The sequence below is a fragment of the Xylaria bambusicola genome (genome assembly GCF_022495145.1).
Source record: "Xylaria bambusicola strain CBS 139988 unplaced genomic scaffold F5B22scaffold_4, whole genome shotgun sequence".
In the NCBI taxonomy this organism is placed as follows: Eukaryota; Fungi; Ascomycota; class Sordariomycetes; order Xylariales; family Xylariaceae; genus Xylaria; species Xylaria bambusicola.
Window position 1 is genome coordinate 122810 of NW_025953557.1, and position 21274 is coordinate 144083.

General features: G+C 48.8%; 9 protein-coding genes across 9 annotated transcripts; 5 read left to right on the forward strand and 4 right to left on the reverse strand.

Moving 5' to 3' along the window:
• Positions 1–566: 566 nt before the first annotated feature.
• F5B22DRAFT_334309 (uncharacterized protein) lies at positions 567–2486 on the reverse strand. The gene is made up of 5 exons (XM_047970831.1): positions 2006–2486; positions 1715–1927; positions 1532–1660; positions 1127–1475; positions 567–967 (listed from the first exon to the last, which is right to left on the reverse strand). Exons 1-5 carry the CDS (start codon positions 2155–2157, stop codon positions 668–670), a joined length of 1143 nt encoding a protein of 380 aa, XP_047834692.1. The 5' UTR covers positions 2158–2486; the 3' UTR covers positions 567–667.
• Positions 2487–2735: 249 nt separating this feature from the next.
• F5B22DRAFT_589483 (uncharacterized protein) lies at positions 2736–5634 on the forward strand. The gene has a single exon (XM_047973745.1). The coding sequence runs from the start codon at positions 2816–2818 to the stop codon at positions 5423–5425; it is 2610 nt and encodes an 869-aa protein (XP_047834693.1). The 5' UTR covers positions 2736–2815; the 3' UTR covers positions 5426–5634.
• A 1015-nt stretch (positions 5635–6649) lies between these two features.
• On the forward strand, positions 6650–8782 carry F5B22DRAFT_642349 (uncharacterized protein; the record flags this gene model as incomplete). Its single annotated transcript, XM_047978110.1, has 1 exon — positions 6650–8782. One exon carries the CDS (start codon positions 6650–6652, stop codon positions 8780–8782), a length of 2133 nt encoding a protein of 710 aa, XP_047834694.1.
• A 579-nt stretch (positions 8783–9361) lies between these two features.
• F5B22DRAFT_589493 (transcription elongation factor spt-4) lies at positions 9362–10601 on the reverse strand. The gene is made up of 3 exons (XM_047973746.1): positions 10189–10601; positions 9796–10043; positions 9362–9721 (listed from the first exon to the last, which is right to left on the reverse strand). Exons 1-3 carry the CDS (start codon positions 10267–10269, stop codon positions 9691–9693), a joined length of 360 nt encoding a protein of 119 aa, XP_047834695.1. The 5' UTR covers positions 10270–10601; the 3' UTR covers positions 9362–9690.
• Positions 10602–11044: 443 nt separating this feature from the next.
• F5B22DRAFT_334382 (uncharacterized protein) lies at positions 11045–11782 on the forward strand. Its single transcript, XM_047970835.1, has one exon. It carries the CDS (start codon positions 11114–11116, stop codon positions 11534–11536), a length of 423 nt encoding a protein of 140 aa, XP_047834696.1. The 5' UTR covers positions 11045–11113; the 3' UTR covers positions 11537–11782.
• Positions 11651–13700, reverse strand: F5B22DRAFT_334371 (protein phosphatase 5). Its single transcript, XM_047970833.1, has 7 exons — positions 13398–13700; positions 13243–13323; positions 12744–13179; positions 12452–12695; positions 12038–12399; positions 11854–11979; positions 11651–11799 (listed from the first exon to the last, which is right to left on the reverse strand). Exons 1-7 carry the CDS (start codon positions 13545–13547, stop codon positions 11765–11767), a joined length of 1434 nt encoding a protein of 477 aa, XP_047834697.1. The 5' UTR covers positions 13548–13700; the 3' UTR covers positions 11651–11764.
• A 612-nt stretch (positions 13701–14312) lies between these two features.
• Positions 14313–15630, forward strand: F5B22DRAFT_334410 (RWD repeat domain-containing protein). The gene has a single exon (XM_047970837.1). It carries the CDS (start codon positions 14404–14406, stop codon positions 15241–15243), a length of 840 nt encoding a protein of 279 aa, XP_047834698.1. The 5' UTR covers positions 14313–14403; the 3' UTR covers positions 15244–15630.
• F5B22DRAFT_334431 (CoA-transferase family III domain-containing protein) lies at positions 15422–17043 on the forward strand. Its single transcript, XM_047970838.1, has 2 exons — positions 15422–15660; positions 15720–17043. The coding sequence occupies exons 1-2, from the start codon at positions 15600–15602 to the stop codon at positions 16874–16876; spliced, it is 1218 nt and encodes a 405-aa protein (XP_047834699.1). The 5' UTR covers positions 15422–15599; the 3' UTR covers positions 16877–17043.
• A 50-nt stretch (positions 17044–17093) lies between these two features.
• F5B22DRAFT_589502 (vacuolar protein sorting-associated protein) lies at positions 17094–20212 on the reverse strand. The gene is made up of 5 exons (XM_047973747.1): positions 19759–20212; positions 19563–19697; positions 17841–19498; positions 17706–17790; positions 17094–17653 (listed from the first exon to the last, which is right to left on the reverse strand). The coding sequence occupies exons 1-5, from the start codon at positions 19809–19811 to the stop codon at positions 17485–17487; spliced, it is 2100 nt and encodes a 699-aa protein (XP_047834700.1). The 5' UTR covers positions 19812–20212; the 3' UTR covers positions 17094–17484.
• Positions 20213–21274: the final 1062 nt, after the last annotated feature.

Here is a 21274-nt window from a genome sequence, read left to right on the forward strand (position 1 = left end):
CCGAGCCTGAGTCAAGTCTACGAATCAAAGAGGCCCATCCCCAACGGCAATCGTCTTTAAGTATATTAAGTATGTAATGTGTCACTCTTGACTTGCCTAGACTAAACAGTATGAAAGGTGAAAGGGAGGCTGGCGAAGGCTGGGCCTTAGCCGGTAGATTAAACGGGATGATATGATTGGTAACTGTCCATCTACTTCCTGCTGTGTCGACAAGCTCGAGTATCACAACATCATCGCAAGACTATGCCAGTGAGGCACAACCGTACAACAGACAGTGCACACTACTGTCTGAGATGATTAGGATTTCAATGCACGTTTTCCTGTCTGTCCCGCTGCAGTAATATAGAGAAAGAGAGAGAGGGAGAGAGAAAAGGTATAGTTAGGGTGCCATGACCAGAGGGGGCATATAGTCAGGTTAGGTTCGATTCCTTTCAGCGCTATATGGTTATTTCGCTTTTGGCTCATTTGGTATAGGGTATGTGTGTAGATGTTTAAGCATAACCATCCAGGATGGCTTCTCAGTGATCCCGACGCCGGCTTGGAGAAACTTAATTAACTAACATGTGACAAACCACCCCCCCTCCCCCCAACGCCGTGTTAACAGCACCTAAAAGAAAGGGAAAAAAGCCACTCATTGGGGAAACGCAATCAATCAAATTTGAATCCATCAGTTCTGGTAATCCAGGTATGCCAGATAATCCTCAAAGGTTCCCCAGTCTCGTGCCGATAAACCCTGGTTATAAGGCAAGTCGGCGACGACCATCTTGCTAAGAGGTTCCTCAATGTCCGGGCGATCCGTAGCTGTAGCAGTGGTGTCGTCAGTCGTCGCAGTCGGTTCATAGTCGTCATGGCCTGTGGTCTGCAAGCCGATGATCATCGCTTGATGCTTTTTCCAATCAATTGATGATGACTGCGACTCCTTTGAGGTTACTCTTCGGCGCACGCCGCTGACCCCAAGATCCTCGACCTATTTATGGATTATAGGCAGTTAGCAATTGCCGCTTGTGGTAAAGCAGAATGGTCCCGGAAGCTTGGGCCGCAACACTACAAGGATCGAGCATCCCTGAATAGGTAGTGTAGTGTACTTAGGCACTCTTCTCTGGTGATAGGACAGCTCAGTACTAACCTGACGTAGTTGCAAGACTTCAATCTCTTTCTTGGGTAAGAGTCTCGTGGACCAGCCTTGAGATTCATTCCTCCCTGGCCCGTTAGTGAACTCGACGGCTAGTTCCATGAACTGCGCACACCAGACGCGCTCCCCAGACTGTCCATATAAGTTCTCCATTTGGACGTTCTCCCTCCTCGAACCACGGACATCGGCTGCCGATCTACCAGTTGGCGTTCCGCCCGCTAATGTTCCAGGGTCTACGTTTGCGCCTCCTTGCACATTGAGGCCCACGTTCCAACCCGAGTGAACACAGCCGTTCGAGATGAGGTGTACGCCGGTCACCAACCATATCGATGGCGCTTTCCATCTAGAACCAGTTAGGAGGCTGAAGCAAGATTACATCTGGGCCTGGGTTCTACTAACGGTTCTCCTGTCTTTCGGTGATGCTTCCATCGAGCGTAAAAGGAGATGGAGAGTCGGTCGGCAATCCACTTCTTTACATCGGGTTGTGTGAGAACTTGTTGGCGAAGAAACTGTTCCGGCCTGTTCACACTCCAAGGTTAATCATAGTTCATTCATAAACTCGCTTCTCTTCATCGAGCTCACTTTTTGATCTGGTACCGCCGGGCATGAGTTCCGACAATACTGACATCTCTTGTCTTTGTCTTATCCGCTCCTACATTAGCTGCATCAATGATCTTAGCTTGAGCAGCCCACTCTGTCGTTGCCTGAAATCGGAGGATATAAGGCTCGATGTCGTCCACCTCTGGTTCCCCAGTCCAGGCCGTTATCAATTCCCAATACCTCTCCTCGCGCAGGCTGTAAAATTCACAAAGAACTTGGTTAGCGGGCTCAGTGTATGCGAGAGGATGGTGGTAGTTGTGGACATTTATTTACGTTTTTTCTTTAAACTCAAAACGATACTTCTCAAGACCCAGGTTTGGATTGTAAGGGTCCAGGTAAAGACTGCCAAGCCTCAGCTCATCGGGTAGGATACCACGAGTATAAGGTAGATATGTATTCTTTTGATTCGAATAGGGATCCTTCATCTTGCAGTGCTTGTGATAATAGTTATGACAGTGGTTATGACGACGACGTTAACTGAATGTTAATTACTATTATGGTTGCTTTGTGACGATGATCTATCCCTTCAGCCCGCGAAAAGCTCGGTATAAGAAGAGCAGCCCGGTTGCTTTTGTACACCGAAAATAGGTCCTAGACCCCGCGAAGCCACTGTGGTGGCGTGGATGTCGGAGGCCCTTCAATATGCCCTTGCGCACCACCACATTAGGCAAACAGGCAAACAAGCAAACAGGCAATCGTCGAAGGCTTGATAATGTGTATTTTCCTCGGTCACTTCTTTTCACAGCCTTCTAAACATCCAAGACTAATAGGCCACTTCGATTGGTGGCGCCAGGGTTCCAGGGTTGCAGGCACCCTGTGATCAGCATAAGCAATGCTTCGCCACCTCCAAATAGTGACTATCACATATAGTTGCCTCGGGCTGGTACAGATGACTTAATTTGGAGTGCGGCTCTGCATCCAGCCCCCAAGGGCTCTCGATTATGTCTCATACTTGTAGAAGGAAGCAGGGTTTGTTGCAAGGCTACAAAATCTCAACTGATCAATGTAATTAAATACCAAGTAGTTAGACTCAATGATTCTACGTACCCCCGCTCGGATGAGATCCTCGCTGGAACTGCCACGATGACTATCGGTGAACCCCAAAATAACCGTCTCTCAATGATGAAATGCTTACCAGAGGCAACTCTACTACCGAAATCATTAGACTCAGGGTACTATACACCGAGCTTGGATGAAGTGAAAGCTAAGCGATCACTGTTAAGTGTTGCCGGTGAAGAAGATGACCACAGTTCCGTAATAGCAGACGGGTCATTCCCTCGTTCGACAATTGATGACATTCTACCGCCAGATCACGATCCAGATAAGCATGTGTCACCACAGCTGGCTGCGTATTTATCATCGAAGTACGTTGCTGAAAGCCGTGATGCTTATGTGGACGCTTTACGACTGGGTGACACAAAGGGAGGGATGCAGGCGCTGGAGGCTGGGTTGGGCAAGCTCGAAAAGATATGCCGTTACGATGCCGGCGTCGCTGGTATAGCAGGTCGTATCGAGGTTCTTGGAAGCCTTGAACGGCCTGACGAAGCTCGAGCTTTGTTATACAGCCTTCGCGCCGCTATCAAGAATCCTTCAGTCGGAACACCCCGGCTAAATATACAACACACGCCACCCTATATCAAAGATTATTTTGAAGACTCGCAGAGGGAGAACCAGGATGCCCTATATGAAGAAGATTATAGGAATGCTCATATAATGCTAGATGCGGCAACTTGGTCAGAAGACTGGGAGTTGGCGGCGCAAGAAGCAGAAAGGCTACAGCTCGATAGAACAATATTCGAAGAGTACCGTCTGAAGAGCCCTGAACGAAGGTTTCAAAGAGCACGCGATCTCTTAAACATTGGTCTCCAGCATGAACATCGTGGATACGCCGCCACAAACGATGCCCGCTTCGAACACCTTGGAGAAGCACTGAAGATATACTCCCGAGGTTGCGAAGAGACAGAGATACACCATAGTTATATAGAACTTCCACAGGCACGACTCACATCGCATGACCATATCGACTGCTCGAACTTGTTCTTTTCCGCAAGTCGCATCTGCACCTACTTTGATCGGCACCAACTTATTATCCTACCGACGGACTTCCCTTGTATCCCAGCTCTGACGGAGCAGGATTGGGCCCGGCAAGCTTTGTATTTCCTAGAGAGAGGCAAAGCTCGAGCACTCTTGCGTAGCATTGAGCGATATAGTGAAGCTACGGTATCGGAGCAAAATAAGTTGACTCTGAAAGATGTTGCGTGGGAGGTGCGACATATGGTATCTTCTGGAGAACAGAGAAGTTCTATCGAGAGTTCGAAGTCCAGCAGTTCACGAAAATTACCGGAAAGTGCTATAATGGAGAGATTGCGCATACGACTAGCTTGGCGAAGTACAATGATGGGGGCGCAATCGTTGGCGACAGGTCGTGTATCTCGATGGTGGGAGGCCGGACTCAATGAGATACTTGAAGCAATACCTGACGACATCGCCATCATAGAGTACGGACTAGTACAGGGCAAAAGCCCTGGGCTCCTATCGTTTCTCATCACATCAGATGGAGTCAGCCCTCAGTGGAAAGCCATGCGCACGACGTGCATATTGGACAATATCAATAAACTAAAGGATCTGATTGAGTCTGCACAAAATATGCCTCTGGACAAGCGGGAAAGACGTCTCGGAACGCAGATATCTGACACAGTCAGATACCTCTCAGCGGAGCTGCTATCCCAATTTCTTCCAGAGCTTCGGGATAAGCCACGACTTTTCGTGGTGCCTTCGGGAGCTCTAGCTCATATACCATGGGCCTTGCTTTTTCAATCTCTAGAGTTGCCAACTCCAGCCCATTCTTTATCTTTGGTGCCTAGCCTTCGTATATGGTACGGACTTCACAAACTCTCCCAAAGCAAACAATCCGTAAGAGAAGAAGCGCAGCCGCCGCTAGCAACAGTCATCTGCAACTCACCCCGGCGTCCTGATGGCTCAGACCGAGACATAAAGTTTTCACGCATTGAAGCATTGTACCTCGCACGCCGTCATCACACATGGCCAATGCTGGCTGATCTGACGAGTCGAGAGACTTTCGAGCTCCAATGCCAACAGTCCAGTATCATCCATCTCAGTTCCCATGGATATTTCAACGAAGAATCGCCGATGCATTCGAATGTAGACCTATTCCAGGAGTCAATCACGCCACTTGATCTCTCCAGGCTAGCTATAACAGCGAGATTAGTTGTCTTCAGCAGTTGCCTTTCAGCATACTCTCGTGTCTTCGACTCAGGAACAGCTCTGAGTTTCGCTCACGCGCTGCTTGGCAGTGGTGCTTGCGCCTTTATCGGAACACTTTGGGTGACGGGGGATGTGGCTAGCCTCGTCTTCATGGTATTATTTTACAAGGCGATGATTGAAGGGCTCACGCCAAGCGGCGCCTTAGCTGAGGCACAATTTCGCATGCGGAACTTCACTGAGATGGATAAGAGCCGTCTTGTTGACGATATTCTGCTTCTGTTTAATCAAGAGGCTAGGAAAACGGGTGGCATCGCCACGATGGAGCAATATGTTTTGAATTATAAATACTGGATTGATCACCAGCTGAGAAGGTATGATATTGCCGATTTGCGAAGTCCCTGGTCGTGGGCTGGGTTTGTTTTAATTGGATATGGCGAATGCCATGCATACCCTTCTCATTCTTGCTGAAGGTGTCTCGTTTATATCTATACCCACCCATAAGATTGATACATTCAATTACTTGTATCTATCTCTTCTCACATCCGCCGCACTGTTACTATGAATACAGGCTTTGCAAGAAAAATACTTTGCGCTTCTGAATCACTGTAGGCAAGGTATGGTTCCATTCTGTAGCAATGTAGATATGTTCACCTCCCTTGTAAAGCACAGATGGAATAACGTAGTTATCTTTTAATTAATAATGAATGAGTTCGCCATAATGTGGCGCTCCAAGTACCATATCGAGCACCGTCTATTCCTAGGACGCAGGGCCTATGGCCAAGAAGCAGAAGGCATAGTATCGCAATGACACACGTTACACGCTCAAACCACAACTACAACAATGCACAGGCACGCCTTCAAGATAGTTTACAAAGAAAATAGAAAGAAATATCAAAGGAGAAGAAGCACGCTTGACTAAAAACTAACCATGGTCCATCTTCCGCGCCCTCGTCAAAGAGACTAAATCTATTTTAAATGACCAAAGGGTTCAATACAATGTTGCCATACCACACCGATTAATCGATTCATCCATCTCTTCAAAGACCATGTCTCTCCCTACCTATCCTATCTAGAACGTGCAAGATTAGTCCATCACCATGAGATGATAAAGCAGAGCACAGTATTTCATAACTTCCAATAAACTCCTTCTTTCACATCTTCAAAGGAATTGTAACAATATCCCAGAAAGACAAAGGACAAACGTCGGAAAAACCATGTCTTATTGTGTTATCAGCACCCTTTCTTAATATAGTTGTAATCACTCGTGATCAAGCGCATGCAATCTTTGAGTTTATTTGGCCTGTTGCTCTCATCTTATATTGATACTTGGCCAACGGCTCGGTATCGTGACAACGACTTTGCACTCTTTGCCCTTCGCTCTTTGTTCCTCTGTCATCACCGAAGGTTATATCCCCCCGCCGCTCCGCCTTATGAGCTTCTACAACTCGTTATCTTTACGTTTAACTGGAAAGTCTGCGCGTATTACCTGTAACTAACACGTCCGCCCCTTGAGAGCTATTTCCATTTCATCTACTCTATACTATATTCAACTACACTCGCACGTTCCTTCTAACCATTCTAAGAGCTAGTATACAGGTTATATAACAGCTACATATACAACTTCTACAAAAATACTTATACCGTCTTTGCCTATTCCTGAAGTGGCTATCCAGCACTAACATTTTGACTCGGATGCCGCACGGGTATAGCCAATCGACAGGGTCTAGCGCAGGCGTTGGGAAAAGCGCCGGTTGCAACGCCAGCACTGGTGGAGGAAGCGTCTTGTCTAGAGTGTTTGGTACTTTCCGACGGCATTCACATAACAGCAACACCGCGCTCAAGGACAAGGAAGACACAAGTTGGGCGAACAACTACAAAATCACGCACCGTCCAGATCGTCCACGTTACGACAAACGCGAAGGACTGAAGTCTCGCAACTCGGCATACGTATTGGGCCAGCTGCATGAAATTTGGCGGCATAATCAGAAGATGTTAGAAAGGAAGAAGAGGGAGAGAGAGGCAAGGGAGAGGGCTATTATGGTAGGAGTTGAGCGATCGATGGACCAACGCCAGAGTAATCAAGATGGCGAGTTCAAGACTGGTCAACCACAACTGCTGCCGAATCTGCGAACAGATCCGATGCCAAAATTTAACCGGAAGGCTAACTCGCCAGAATTCAGGAGGGACCAGTGGCGAGCAGAGAGTGAGGTAGGATACCAACAACCTAATACGTGTCACGCCTTCGCGTACAGGGCTGATAAGCACATCACATACCCGCCATCATCGCCGTCGATTGCATCTGACCGAATAACAATAAGAGTAGGGATGGAACTGGAGAGTGCAGAAGGTGAAGATGGCAGCTATTGGCATACAAAGGATGCACCAGAACTACCAGTTCTGCCCGCGACGACTTATAAGCCTTTCACAGCACCGTCGCAGCCAGTATCTGCTTCCACATCATCGCCAAAAACGGGTACAATACGCAAACGACAGACGCGCAGCTTATCCCAAAGTTCCCCACAGAGGCCGCCACTTAGTCATACGATTCAAGCATCAAGCACCCGGTCGAAAGCACTGCGTGAATCCATGGCACTATACGTCAACACGGATCAAGACAGTGTACCAGGTTTGAATCATAGCTGGTCTCCAGGATCAGAGCAAGACAATCTCCTGACGCCTATTCATGATACACGAGAAGTTATCCACGATAACAGGTATCTCAGCCTCAAACCCTCACCAGCGAGGCCACAGGTATGCCCGATGCCACTATGTCACAACCACCTCATAACAAGCATCGATCAAGCGCAGAATCTATGCGCGTCATGCCGAAGCGAGCACCAGCCTCGGCAAAGCATCTTCATAACAGACGTGTTAAATGCCTTCCCTGGCCCGTATTCCCCCCTAGGCGCAGAATTCAGCTCTCGCCCGCCACTGATTCCCGACGACGAGCCTTATGATTTGACCCCCGAGGCAAAAACACGAGAACCGTCACACCGAATAAATGGCGAGAGGGACATGAGCGCTTCACCAAGGGTGATGATCAACAACAGCGACGTCTTGAGTTCCCTGAACAAAGACCGAGGCGGGTTCAAACTGCAATCCGCGCCGCGGAGCCGCAGACACCGCAAACGGGAACAGTATCTCAGCAGCTCTCCCGTGAAGCTGCAGATCGCGAAGCAGGCATCAGGCTCTCTGCGTGAGGGATACCGCAACGAGAGCGGCAACGGCAATAGCCACATCGGTTTCCAGTTTGCCACGGCGACGCCGAGTCCGACAACGCCGCCGCAGCCATCATCCCGAGATGTAGCGGCAGAAGATTCGCGACCGCGACAGATGTCGGGCCCATTCCTTGAGCCCAAGACTTTCTGCCCTGCCCTTCCGCCAGCCGCGAGAAGTGACAAGAACAGCAGCCCTATCGCTCATCGACGCAGATATTCGAATCTGCGCTCTTTAGCGAAAGGTGGGCATGTCATTAACAATAGCGGCAGCGGAGCGCAAGCGTCGGCTACAGCACACGTGGGAGAGAGCACAGATTATGCACCCGCATCTCCAGTGGGACACCGCAGAAACCAGTCAGATCCTGATCGCGTCGAAAACCGGATGAGCGAACCTACGCGTGAAATTGGCAGAGATTCTACGCTCAAGGGCGAAAAGCAAAAAGCAGAAGACGAGGAGATATACCGAGAAATCGACAGCATCATCGACTGCTATCTAAGGCTCTCTGAGGCACCTGAGCCGGTCCATGAGAAACGCAAGGCGGAAGCCGTAGGGTCCTACTTCACGGTCCCTATGGAGGTGGAGATGAGCCTTAAAGGTTTCATCTAATAACGCAGCCCTGGTAAAGTTGGATAAAGAGTCAGCTAGAAACCTCGGGGCCCGGATCGAACAAAATCGGGCTTCTCGAAGACTTTGGTTCCCATCATGCGTAATCTTGAATATAAAGAGAAATGGAGCACTACATAGTAATTGTATTCACAATTAGACTAGTGTAAGACAGGCTAAGTAATCTGTTAACTTTTTACATCTCTGATGTCTCATCAGGTAAGGATATTGGTCAAAGCCAACCCCTACAGACTATAAGTACTAACCTAAGATCGAGTCCTAAGTCCTCTATCGTAAAACTGGGGTTTCCTCATGGCAAAAAAGATATTGGAGTTTCTGCAACATCCAACATCAGGATGACAACAAGATCGAGAATGTAAGCAGAAAACTATGAAAGTGAACAAGGACCGTTGATCCTTAGATGGTGCACAGCTCTTCCGGGTATCATTTGTGAAACAGTATCATAACGCCTAAACCCTCCATGGAACAACGACTTCACTCATTTTTTTTTTTTTTGGCTTTCCGGTTTTTTTTTTTGGTTTTTTTTTCTTTTAATATTTTCTCAGCCCGATATGCTCTTTCAGATCCTACCGAAAGCCCTTTGAATGGGCCAACAAGATCTTTGACGAGGAATCGTAGACTATAATTTCCAGTACTATTGGTACTATCAGTGTGGTGCCAATCGTTGTAGTATTGTCGTCACTGTCAAGGTTCAAAGCTCATCGTCTTATGCGTTGACGGCGAGTCGCATTTCTGAGCTTGCTAAGATCAATTCGTCAAGTTCAGTTGCTACTGCCCTGGGAGCCCTGAAACTTCTCTCGTGGTCTCTTGGGGTGGTCCTCAGAAGACTTCTGGCTCAAGTTTGATGATTTTCGTTTGGATGGGGGCTTGGAGGTGACAGCAGTGGAGTTCTAATCCACATCAACACCACTTCCATCGCGCCTATACATGGCGCAATCAATTAGCATAGAAAAGATTGAAATGCAGGGAGCATAGGATGGTGTAGGATGACATACGGAATCAGCACATGGCCATCCTCAATCAAGCCGTTACGGATATCTTCAGGAATAGAACCCGAAACCTTGGTAGCATAGACACCAGGGACGTAGTTGTTGATGCGCTGCCATCTCGCAATCCAGGATTTCTTAGGGTCTTTAACAGTGATCAACCCTTCAAACACCGTGGAAGTGCAGCTTTCGAGAGCATCTCCGTTACCGCGAAGTTCTAGAAACGGACAGTTTGGGCAACCTTCGGATTTGAATCGCTGTTGATAGACAGGCATCAGCATTAATGCGGCGATATAAAGACGTAGTACAAAGAAAGAAAGAAAGAAAAGCGAAAGCCATACCACTGTAGGTAGACAAGTAGGGGTAGGGTGCAGTTGTGAGGTGAGGGCAGTGGTGACTTACAGACTGATGCATGACAATAGAGCACACCATACAGGCGCGTGTATATCTCTGTTGGCCTGGTGGAATGAAGTTGTCCGCCATTGTGACCTCAGGGTCGAGGGTGAGACGTGGACGTGGACGTGGACGTGGAGATTCTTGTCCAATACTGTATAAATGTTAAGAGTTGGCACATGGGCGATTGCAAGCTGATCAGATCTGTGCTGCAGAGGATGAAGTAGGTAGAAAGAGTTGAAAGGAAGGTAGGTGGTACATACTACAGTCCTGATAGGTCTTGTTCCACGCCTTCGACCCACTGTTGGATCTTGTCTCGATTCATGGTGGGCAGGTGTGGCGTATTCACGTGTGGCGTTGCGACTGAGGTTGAGGAGGTTGAGGAGGTTGAGGACGTTGAGGCGGAGGTATGCAGCTATCCGTGAATTTGGAGGGGTTTCTGAAGTGGGAGAAGGGAAGTTTGCAGAAAAGATCGTTCTAAGCGAGGACTGACTAAGTGCATCTGTGGCGTCAGGTGATTGCCTAGAGTTCCCAACTTGGAAGTGAGTCACACTTAAAAAGCACAAAGTGGAAGGTGCTCAGATGGCTTGAGTAGCTGTATGTATCTAGGTACTTTGTGCATGTGAGTTTTGTGAGCATTTACAATGGTACACTCAGGTACCATGATACCCCCAAGCGCCCTTTGACAGCCACGAATATATGCATTAAAGCCATATAGTGGGATGAAGCTGATGCAGCAGGGGTCTTAGGTACTTGTGTACCTATATGTACTTAGGTACCTCAGCAGTCTCAATATCACATTATAAGGTACATATGTACCTACCTATATAGGTACTTACTTAAATACCCACTATGTAGTTAATTAAGTACTTTAAAGCTGTTCATTCTCATAACCTAGAATCACAACACCACACACCAACAATAAAAAGGCACCATGGCCACTGATGCCGAAAAATCCATATCAACTGCGCCAAAAGTAACCAAGTCTCATGTACTTGTCACTTCTGTTGTCAAGAGACCACCCTACTCCTATGCACATCTGGAGCTCCTTAGTGACGGGTTGTCAAAGACAGGGGACCTTGATGCTCTCCAAGTCAAATCATACTGCACCTCTGCGCTGAAACAATCCCTTGGCGTTACTGGCATGGCAATACCTTTGGATATACTCAAAGTCGAGGGACGGAGCTGCTGGTTGAGATTACCCAGAGACGACCTTGGGGCATTTGCAGCGGCCATCACAGCCTGGCAGGGCACTACACAAGATGGGGTTCACTCTACACTTCTGATCAGAGGCTGCTCTGATTGGTTAGGTGCCTTAGTGGGACAGCAGGACGAGCAGAGACTTTGGACTGGCTGAGTCTGATCTGGGAGAAACACTAAGCGTTGATCATTCAATAGACTGTTCTCCATGTTTTCTATGTAAGTAACATGTCTTTGCATGCTATGATATATGTGTCTCGCTGTCCAGTCCTTTCTCTAAAACGCCAGGCTATGTAACCACCAAACTGTCACATATGCAAGATCCCTTCCCATGCCATAAACCTGTACAGATTATTGTCCGATAAGTAAACGTCTACCATGCCATCTACATCATACTCCCGAAAGAATTATTGGCGTACGCTGCACAGGTTGTTAGCTAACAGCGAAAGGACCAGGGGATAAGGTATTACAAACCCATTGGGCGGATTGGAGGATGTTCAACGGCGTCAAATTGGTGGAAATTAAGCTTGTAATCGGGGCCAATATTGATATAAGCGCCTCTATTTTCTGTCTGGTCGCAGTATTTGGGTGCTGAGAACACTGCACGCGAAGTGGTCAGCAGGCAGATCAGGAGTGAAGATAGGGGGTTCCTACGCACCTGTGATACACTTTCCATCGTGTTCTTCCTCATAACCATCCATGCGTACTTCGTGGCTTCGGATGATGGCATCCAAACCGTTCTTGTCGCAGAATCTCTTGGTCACGTCGGGACCAAACTGCATGCCGACACCTCTCTTGCTGGGGCCTCTGCCAGGCGCAGTTTGTGGGTCTGTCCATAGCATCTCCATCATGAGCCCGGACTGACCCGGCTGTCTCTGGCTGTGTCTGTTTAGCTTGCGGATGTCATCAAGAGTTACGTTATCATCTGAAAATAGGCCTCCATGTAAAACTAGGTACTTGGAGCCAATGAGCGTAGCCAACGGCAATGCCGAGAAGCTCTCAGAGAATAATTTGAACACCCTGGTTTCAGTTAGCAAAATGCAAAAGCCTATGATACAGAGGTCTCTCATACCGGTCGTTGTATTTCGCCTTGCACTCTCCTTCGAAACCGTAAACCTTGTTCATGTCGTCCGTCTCGTGGTTGCCTCGGTTCAAGAACATGCCGTGAGGACGCAGCCACTTGTAAGCATATAGAAGAAGAGCGATCTCTGTGGACCATGATCCTCGATCTACAAAATCACCGTTAAAGAGGTAGTAGTGCTTATCAGAAGGCCGCCCGTTCAGCCTGAAGAGCTCCATCAGATCATAATATTGACCTATGCCATCAGTCAGCTTGGTTACCACGTAGAAGCAGACTGACTTACCATGTGTATCACCACAGACTGTTAGCTTGACGTCGTCGGGTATTTTCATCTCGACCATAGTCGGCTCATCATAAACAATTCTCTTGGTGGCAATTACAATCTGGTAGACGTATTTCTTGTGAATTTTCTTGCCATTTTTGAAGCGCTCAATCATGTCGTCAATGAATTCCTGTGTCATTTCGTCTCCAAGTCGCACTCCGTCGTAATCGGGTTCAATAGCGATCGAATCGAGATCGAGACCTTCGGCGGCAGATGGTTCATCTCCAACGTCAATAGCGGCATAAAAATTCATTTGTCGCACAATCTTTTGAGATTCTGCAAGCTTGATTTTGGCATCATTATTCTTTGGATCGAGCTCAACGCACTTCTTAAAGTCTTTAACTGCGTCTTTGGGTTTGGCGATGGCGGCATAACAAACGGCGCGGCGAAAGTATGCCTATATAAGCATGAAAGTCATTAAGACGTTGCCCGTATTGACAACTGCTAGAGTTGATCGTACCTTTACAAATTTAGGGTTCAGTTCGATCGCTTTGGTGGCATCCGCGATAGCGTAGCCAAATGCTTCCTGCTTGATATACGTCTAGAGTTGCCCAAAGTCAGTCACGCGACCTCCAGCAGTAACAAGGCTGGCATTGAAGAGCCGGTCACACATACTTGTGCTCTGTTTGTATAAAAGGTTGCCTCTTTGTCGTTCAGTTCAATGGCTTTGGTGTAGAGCTCAGCAGCCTTGGGCCAATTGTGCGCCTTGAAGGCTTCATTGCCTTCATTTTTCAAGGCTACGGCCTGCTCCGCCGCGGAAGTCATGATGGCGGATAATTGTACGACTTAGATGCTCGTCTATGGAAAATACGATGGAATTATGCGATATAAAGTCGGGTATAGTGTTGACAGGTTCAACAAGCAGCCGGGCACCAAGTGTAACGTCTTCTGGGCTTCCAAGATCTAAAGTAGAAATCGAAAACGCCGGCCAGGCTAGGTGAGAGAAATGGAAGGTAGGTACTACCTACTACTATGTAAGCAGATAAGCAAGTAGGTACCTAGGTAGGTACCGGGTAGGGAGATCGATGACCGGAGGCCGGAGCTACAGGAACGACAACAGGACCTCTGTATCTACATGCAGTACATGTAAGGATGTCGGCGCGATGGAGGGGCAGAGGAGCAGGTCTTAAGGCAATTTTTTGAGGGTCGGGTCAGAGTCGGGGGTACAACTTTACAAGGTGCAAAAGTATCGTGGACATGCATGGATTGTACATTCCAGGTTCTCATCCTTCTGCGGCCCTCTGCCCGCCTGAGGCCGCTAGTCTAGCGCTGGAAATACCCGCCCGCATGCAGCCTTATCGTTATCAATCAGTTCTTGGGCGCTGCCAGACACAAGTGGGGGAAAGCTTAGGTCAGCTACACGCTTTGGAACGACTTTGGAAGCTATCGGGTCTCGCAGGGCATTTCTACCCGGCACCTGGTAGATCCCAAGCTAGATAACCGAGCTTCATGCATTGGATGTATAACTATCGTTGGTATTATTGGCACGGGCATCTATAAGTAGCAGGTGTTATCATTCCCTAGGTACTATTCCCAATTGACAACACGCCCTCCTAGGTATACCGGGAGTAAGAAGGGCTTCAGGAGAGCTGTGGGAGGGCCTTGAGTACCGACTGCAAACATGTCGGATGAGCTACGAGATGAAATTGAAGCTATCAATTCCATATATGGCGAAGGATGCCTAGTACCATCGGCAACTGATAGTGCCACCTATATCCTCACACCGCCGGGCGAGTCGTCGTCTATCCGTGTTGAATTCCCATCTGACTACCCAGCAGCACCGCCAACAGTGGTTGGTACTAACAGCACTGGCCAGGGCGGGAAGAAGGGAGATGCAGCTCGGGAGCTGGCTCTATTTTGTCAGGCTCTCGGGAATGTATTCGAGCCTGGGTCCGTTTGCCTGTTTGACGCCATTGAAGAGCTTGCCAGGCTTCTGGGAGAGCAAGCACCCGAGCAAGGACAACCCAACATCGACTCCAGCGAACACGTCGAGAGTGATGCTTCCAGGAGCAATGGTCACACGGAAGAACAGATTCTGTCAAAGGAACCGCCTTGGATCGTATCCGACCCCGTGGTAGAGATGAAGTCGACATTCGTGGCACGCTGCGCAGCAGTGGCCTCCACGACAGAAGCAGAATCGTTTCTTCAACATCTCCTGGCGTCGGACAAGAAAGTCCGGGCTGCGACACACAACATCACGGCTTGGCGCATTAGAGGCCCAAACAACACGGCATTCCAAGATTGTAACGACGATGGAGAGACAGCCGCCGGGTCCCGGCTGTTACACCTGATGCAACTGATGGACTTGTGGGACGTAATGGTCGTGGTTACGCGGTGGTACGGAGGACAGAAGCTAGGCCCGCGAAGGTTCGCACTCATAAACCAGGCGGCAAGAGACTCATTTGTGCGAGCCGGCCTCGTGATGACCGATACTACAACCAATTCAAAGAAAAAGAAATAATATCAAAGACATGTCTAAGACTACAGCACACCACCCTACCGTGCGAAGCCCCTATTTATGGCCATATTACATCTTTCACACTGTGCACGGTCTATCCTTGGTGTCTTACCATAAACCCCCACCTTGAGGGATCAACCCCAGATTATTCCTGGACCGGTACCTTGGCAAAGTCGTGCCTCGGTTCCTTCTGCACCGTCCAACCTGTTGAGCTGTGTAGTTTACACTAGAAACCGACATTCTCGAAGCTGTTTACGCCTTTCGCCGTCTCTTCTTTATAGAATATGCGGCCGACATATATGTAGAGTTCGAGTCATCTTGGTCATTATCAATTCGGCGTCAGTGCCAGATATTCTAGGATGGTTGGCCCACCACCGCTCAAAGGACTGAAAGTCCTAGAGTTCGCCGGACTTGCTCCCGGTGGGAATATTCAGTCCCAAACTACATCTTTAAGATGGAAAAGCTAATATGAGTATAAGGCCCTTACGTCGGCCTACTGCTTGCAGATGGTGGTGCCAATGTCTTGCGTATAGATCGCGCAATCCCAGGGAAGACACATACGCCAGGCGTCGAGGCACCGCCAGGAACCGACTTTCTAACCCGTCACAAGTCCTCCATAGCCGTTGATTTGAAATCGGAAAGCGGCGTGGGCTTGATTAAGGAGTTAGTTAAAACTGCCGATGTGATCATTGACCCTTTCCGTCCCGGCGTTCTGGAAAGGCTTGGTCTGGGACCGGACGTCCTTTTACAGATCAGCCCCCAGCTAGTCTACGGGCGTATGACGGGGTTCAGACGAGAAGGCAAGTACTCTGCAATGGCGGGCCACGACATCAATTATCTTGCCGTATCGGGCGTATTGTCTCTCCTCGGCCGCGCTGGCGACAAACCCTACGCCCCCATCAACCTTGTCGCCGACTTCGCCGGTGGCGGCGCGACGTTGTTCCACGGGATCCTCATGGCTCTGATCGCACGTCAGCGCACAGGCAAGGGCCAAATCGTTGATGCAAACATGGTGGATGGCGCCAACTACCTCGCCACCTTCCCCCGTCTCGCGCGCAAAACGCCCGTGGGCAACGGCCCGCGCGGCGAGAACCTGCTAGACGGCGGTTGTCCGTATTATGACACGTACGAGACGCGGGACGGCAAGTACATGTCCGTCGGGGCGCTCGAGCCGCAATTCTACGCCGCGCTCGTCAAAGGCCTCGGACTAATGCACAAGGGATGGGAAAGGACGCGAGAGGATCGCGCGACGTGGCCCGAGATGCGCTCCACCTTCGAGAAAGTGTTCAAGTCCAAGACGCGAGGCGAATGGGAGGAAATTTTCAACGGCACGGACGCCTGCTGTCTGCCCGTTCTCGAGTACAGTGAGCTCCAGAACGATTCCGCCCGCGAAGGTGACCAGCGCCCGGCCGTTGCGCTGCGTGAGACGCCATGTCTCGCCGTGGACGAGAAAGCTACGGACCAGAGTCTGCAGGGCCAGGGTGCCGGTGTCCCAGGCAGCGGGTACTCACCCTCTCCACTAAGGCTGGGCGAAGGTGGCGAGGAGGCGTTGAAGATGTGGTATGGGTTCTCCAAAGGGCGGGATTTCGATGTGGAGAAGGGAGGTTTGGTATTGAAATCAAAAATGAAGTTGTAGTCCGTGATGAGCTAATGATAACGAATGATGACGACGACAGTATGGGTTGTGCTTTTGTATGGATGCGATATTATTCGCCTCGAGTAGGAGCATATTTGAGAGAGTCACTTATACACATGCTACTACAACCGGCTTTGAAACCGAAAGGATTGCATAAGATGAACATGTAACGCTAGGTATCTATCATAGGGTGAGGAATTCACAGATGTCAAGTACACGTCAGCAACGAATCTTGTAATATTAAATATGGTATTCTGAGTCTGATTGCAGCTTAAATATTGCTTGTGTTCGTCGTTATGGATAACTGTTCTCTTCCCTGTGCAAAAGTCTAAGATGGGGTGTCAGAGGCGAGAGAGTAGATATTGCCACTCTAAAGGACAACAGATTGCAGTACGCGGCGCCGTAAGTACCCCTCGGGCTTGCGCTCAGTTGGCCCTTGCCCTCTACATACAAATTCCCCTTTGTGGGCATCAATTCACCGAATCTTGTCCTCCCTCGCTTTTCCTGAAGACGATTTGGCGTTGGGCTACGTCCTCTTCCGTAACGAGTATCTATATCGTGACGAACGGGGTAGGTCGTGTTTTGAAATCAGTTCACATATTGCAACTCTACTGTACTTGACCAACAATCTCGCTGGCCTTGCCAAGTGACTCGACCATTTGTTGGCATTCTTTCCGCCGCCGAATAGTGTAGTCGCTCTCCTTCAGTAGCTCGTCGGGGTTGTCGCCTCGGTACATGCCTTCAAGTAACTCCTTTTGCATTTCATCCTTGGTATACCTGAGAGAGGTTAGTGGTAGAATTTAATTACGTAATTGACTGGTTAACGTACTGAACGAGGTTGAGCATGATGGCTTTGGGTACCATATCGATCATAGTTCTCTTGACGATGTTGAAATAGGAAGAGATCAGAAGTTCTACATGACACGTTAGCAATGCCATATGATTATATACTGCACAAACATACTGATGACTTCAACCTCGATGTTCTCCCGTTCTGAGAGAGTTCCAGATGCTTTGAGCATTGGAGGTGGTGCCTCCATCGCGGCGGCCTTCTTCTTGTTTTTGGCGGCGAAAAAGCTGCCGAAGAAACCAGTGTTGTTATCTAGGTTGCTATCCAACGAGGGACTGGCGGCCCGAGCGGGCGTAGCTGAAGCAGGCAGGGGCTTGCCTGTCTTTGGGTCAACTTGCACAGGCTTCGCGCTATTGTATCGCTCATTGACCATTGCCATCGCTCTGTGGCCATTGAGGAAGTCAGGGTGCCCAGTGTTGATATAGCAAGCTTCCATGGCAACAAGATCCCTGACAAGTTTGTTGGTAGGCTCCATAGACTTCTTGAAGAAAGTAATGACTGTACTGTGCAATTTCTCCTTCAAACCGGGGTACCTTCGATAGAGCTGTTTAGATAGCAGTTGGTTTAAGATGCGGACTAACTCGTCGTAGACGAGCGACACACACTTCAAGCTGGGGTCCTCCAGCCGCTTGATCTCCTTCTTCACAATAACTTCGAAAGCGGCTGTACCTACAAAAAGCGCAGGAGAAGAACCGGAAGAGTTGTACAATATTGTCCTTATATCGACATCCTTGTTAACATCGAAAGGATCAACCGCCTTCACTCCATTGGAGTATAATTCGTGGAACACGAAGCTGATTCGTGCACCGCCAGACAACTCAGAGCTGGACAGCTCGCCGTTATTACCATCCAGGACTGACTGCCACTCCTTGGTGAACTCGGTTATAATGTTGAGGACAACGTTTGCACTGTTCCCTAGCATCGAAGGGCCCAAACCTTCAAGCTCAGCAGAGTATTTTTGTAACGAGCTCGAGATTCTTGCCTTGATATCTGGTAAAGTCTGCTTGATGTGCATCATCAAGATCATATTTAGCTTCCTTGCTAGGTATGGAGTACCGCAGTAGGAGCTCTTATTGCGATAAGCTCTGTGGTTCTCAAAGAACGCCTTTTCAGCCTCAAGGGCCTGAGAAATGAGCTTTTTATTGTCAATATCACGTTGACCCCTGTTAACAACTGGGACATAACCTAATCGTAAAGGAATTATACGACCAGCTAGAATGTCAACAACATCAGTGCCCTCATCCATCAAGTCTACTTTTGTCAGGACACCAATCGTCCTTTGACCTTCTGGGTCTACATCTCTGGCGAGTTTGAGGCCATCAGAATTGGCAAGATCGATGTTGGCAGAGGTAACAGCGAGGATAATAGCGTTCGATTTTTGAATGTATTTAAGAATCATGTCTCTGATCTGCCGCTCGATATCGCGAGGTTGGTCTCCAACAGGCACTCTAGTCAACCCCGGCAAGTCAACCAGGGTCAGCGTCAGTACGTTTGGCGAATAAACGCGTAGGTTGATGGGAGCCGGAGATATTCCTGCATTCCGACCGACCTTGGCCTCTGTTTCTCGGCTGATCTCGTCTCTAATCTTATTAAAATCGTAGAATTTCTGACCAGGGATATGTAGAAACTCGCCCCATTCGTCGGGGTTGGCAGCTTTGTCGCTTGAATTAGCGATGTCTTCTTCAGCCCCATTCGGTTGCGATGTCGCTGGTCGGTTGATCAGCTGCAGGACAAGGGGACGCCTCGTTACGATACCAGAACCTCGCGGTAGGCTATGACGAAGTGGTGTGAGTAATGCCAGCTAGCGTGAGAGATTTTAAGGTTATTGCAACATACAAATCTCGACCAACGATATTCTCAAGCACCGAACTCTTTCCACTTGACTGGCTACCGACGACAACAATCTGTGGCAGATCGATAGGGTTGTTTACGCCAACTGTTGTGAACACATCCTGAAGCTTGTTGACAAGCCTTGAAATGCAGGTCAGTCGGGATGTTCTGGATGGAAGATTTGGACAATAAAAAGACGTACTTAATCAACGCAGGATCAGAGATGCCTCCCGAGGAGCTAGTAACATCGGCCATCTTTGATATCTTGCGCCCAAGGGTAATTTGAGAAAGAATGAGATCTTCGTTTTTCGTTCCCTCTTACGTGGCAGAACAGTGGCTCTCCTCGTAGTATAGTAGACGTCTGGCGAGGATTAACAAGGAGGGAGAGGGTTGACGGGCTCGCGTGGAAACGTCGAAAAGCGCAACGTCACACAGCTCGACTGCAACAACGGTATCTAACGTCCCTCGACAAGGGAGAAGGCGGAGTGCGGTATGTGCGACAAGGTATTAAAGAGGCGGACACAGTCCACGGATGTGTATGCGTATGTCACAGACAGCGGTGAAGAAAGACAAGAAGCAGAGCTATCTGCGGGAAACTCTGGTGTATATTATTTCTATCGCAAGCTGAGCGAGAGTCAGGAGTTCTCGAGTGTATCTGCTGGCATACCGCCTGACAACCAAGTACGTAGCGTAAATGATAGCGTGCCAAGGGACAGGGATACTTCTGTGGCTCAGTTGATGTGCCCCTTACCTACCTATCTACCTCTCCTACCTCCCGCTCTCTACACCTACCGAGACCTACTTACCTATGTACCTCTACTTACCTAGAAGGAGGTAGGTAGGTACTCACCTATGTAAGTGAGGCACATCTTGGGTACAGCTACCTATGGTAGGTACATAGGTGCCTACGAACAGTCGGTACCCACAAGCCACATTGTGTTCTCGTTTTGGTGGGCCAGCCTTTTAGGTAGCAGCAATGAGATGCGGCGGTGGCTGGTGCCACCACGCTTCAAGCTGTATCAGTGCTAGCGGGGCACACGTAATGCTCCCTAGTTAAATACAGCATGGTATGCACCTTGACGTTGGGTGCCGATACATACTATGTACATACCTACCTAGGGATGTACAACACCTCGACAGAACTCAGAGATTCAAGAACAGTAGCTACTTCAGTCAATTGATAGGAGAAAAAGCGTCAAGTTCACACTGGCGACGTCACCTAGGTGTTTATTATCGGAAGATGGGACTGACAACTCAACCCCTTTGGGCCTATGATGGATGCATGTATTAACTTTGGGTAATACCGGTAACACGGATGCCTACTGTTACAAGCTGGAGATGACGACGCCGATGACAAGTTGTCAGGCCCCTATCTAGTTGCCTAATCCACGTTAAGCAGATGAGTCCAAGCTGATGTCCAGGATGATAAGAATCCATTTGAATGCTCCGATATGTAATGTGTAAGTGCCTTATAATAATGTATGATGACGGGGGGAGACGTTCTGCACATTCCTAGGGGTAAGCCTTATGTATACAACTCCTTTAAACGCCTGATCTATCATATGAATAAAGTCCTGTACTTGCCACAGCCCATGTAACTTAGCAAAACCCGTTACCGCACGGGGTGAGCTTGTGTTCCAGCAAGCGCCTCGAAAACATGAACGCTTCAAATGAATAATAGTGATACTACCGACAACAGTGGCCAAGTTGACGCTGTT

Coding starts and splice junctions, on each gene's coding strand:
- F5B22DRAFT_589483 (XM_047973745.1), top strand. CDS start 2,816: ATGACTATCGGTGAACCCCAAAATAACCGTCTCTCAATGATGAAATGC.
- F5B22DRAFT_334431 (XM_047970838.1), top strand. CDS start 15,600: ATGGTTGGCCCACCACCGCTCAAAGGACTGAAAGTCCTAGAGTTCGCC. Junction 15,661..15,719: donor GTTCGCCGGACTTGCTCCCG/GTGGGAATATTC, acceptor TATGAGTATAAG/GCCCTTACGTCGGCCTACTG.
- F5B22DRAFT_589502 (XM_047973747.1), bottom strand. CDS start 19,811: ATGGCCGATGTTACTAGCTCCTCGGGAGGCATCTCTGATCCTGCGTTG. Junction 17,791..17,840: donor CATCGAGGTTGAAGTCATCA/GTATGTTTGTGC, acceptor CGTGTCATGTAG/AACTTCTGATCTCTTCCTAT. Junction 17,654..17,705: donor ATCATGCTCAACCTCGTTCA/GTACGTTAACCA, acceptor AACCTCTCTCAG/GTATACCAAGGATGAAATGC.
- F5B22DRAFT_334371 (XM_047970833.1), bottom strand. CDS start 13,547: ATGACTTCCGCGGCGGAGCAGGCCGTAGCCTTGAAAAATGAAGGCAAT. Junction 12,400..12,451: donor AAGGCGAAATACAACGACCG/GTATGAGAGACC, acceptor AACTGAAACCAG/GGTGTTCAAATTATTCTCTG. Junction 11,980..12,037: donor CGATGGAAAGTGTATCACAG/GTGCGTAGGAAC, acceptor CTTCGCGTGCAG/TGTTCTCAGCACCCAAATAC.
- F5B22DRAFT_589493 (XM_047973746.1), bottom strand. CDS start 10,269: ATGGCGGACAACTTCATTCCACCAGGCCAACAGAGATATACACGCGCC. Junction 10,044..10,188: donor CTATTGTCATGCATCAGTCT/GTAAGTCACCAC, acceptor GTCTATCAACAG/CGATTCAAATCCGAAGGTTG. Junction 9,722..9,795: donor GATGGCCATGTGCTGATTCC/GTATGTCATCCT, acceptor CGCCATGTATAG/GCGCGATGGAAGTGGTGTTG.
- F5B22DRAFT_334382 (XM_047970835.1), top strand. CDS start 11,114: ATGGCCACTGATGCCGAAAAATCCATATCAACTGCGCCAAAAGTAACC.
- F5B22DRAFT_334410 (XM_047970837.1), top strand. CDS start 14,404: ATGTCGGATGAGCTACGAGATGAAATTGAAGCTATCAATTCCATATAT.
- F5B22DRAFT_334309 (XM_047970831.1), bottom strand. CDS start 2,157: ATGAAGGATCCCTATTCGAATCAAAAGAATACATATCTACCTTATACT. Junction 1,476..1,531: donor CACCGAAAGACAGGAGAACC/GTTAGTAGAACC, acceptor AACTGGTTCTAG/ATGGAAAGCGCCATCGATAT. Junction 968..1,126: donor AAGTCTTGCAACTACGTCAG/GTTAGTACTGAG, acceptor ATCCATAAATAG/GTCGAGGATCTTGGGGTCAG.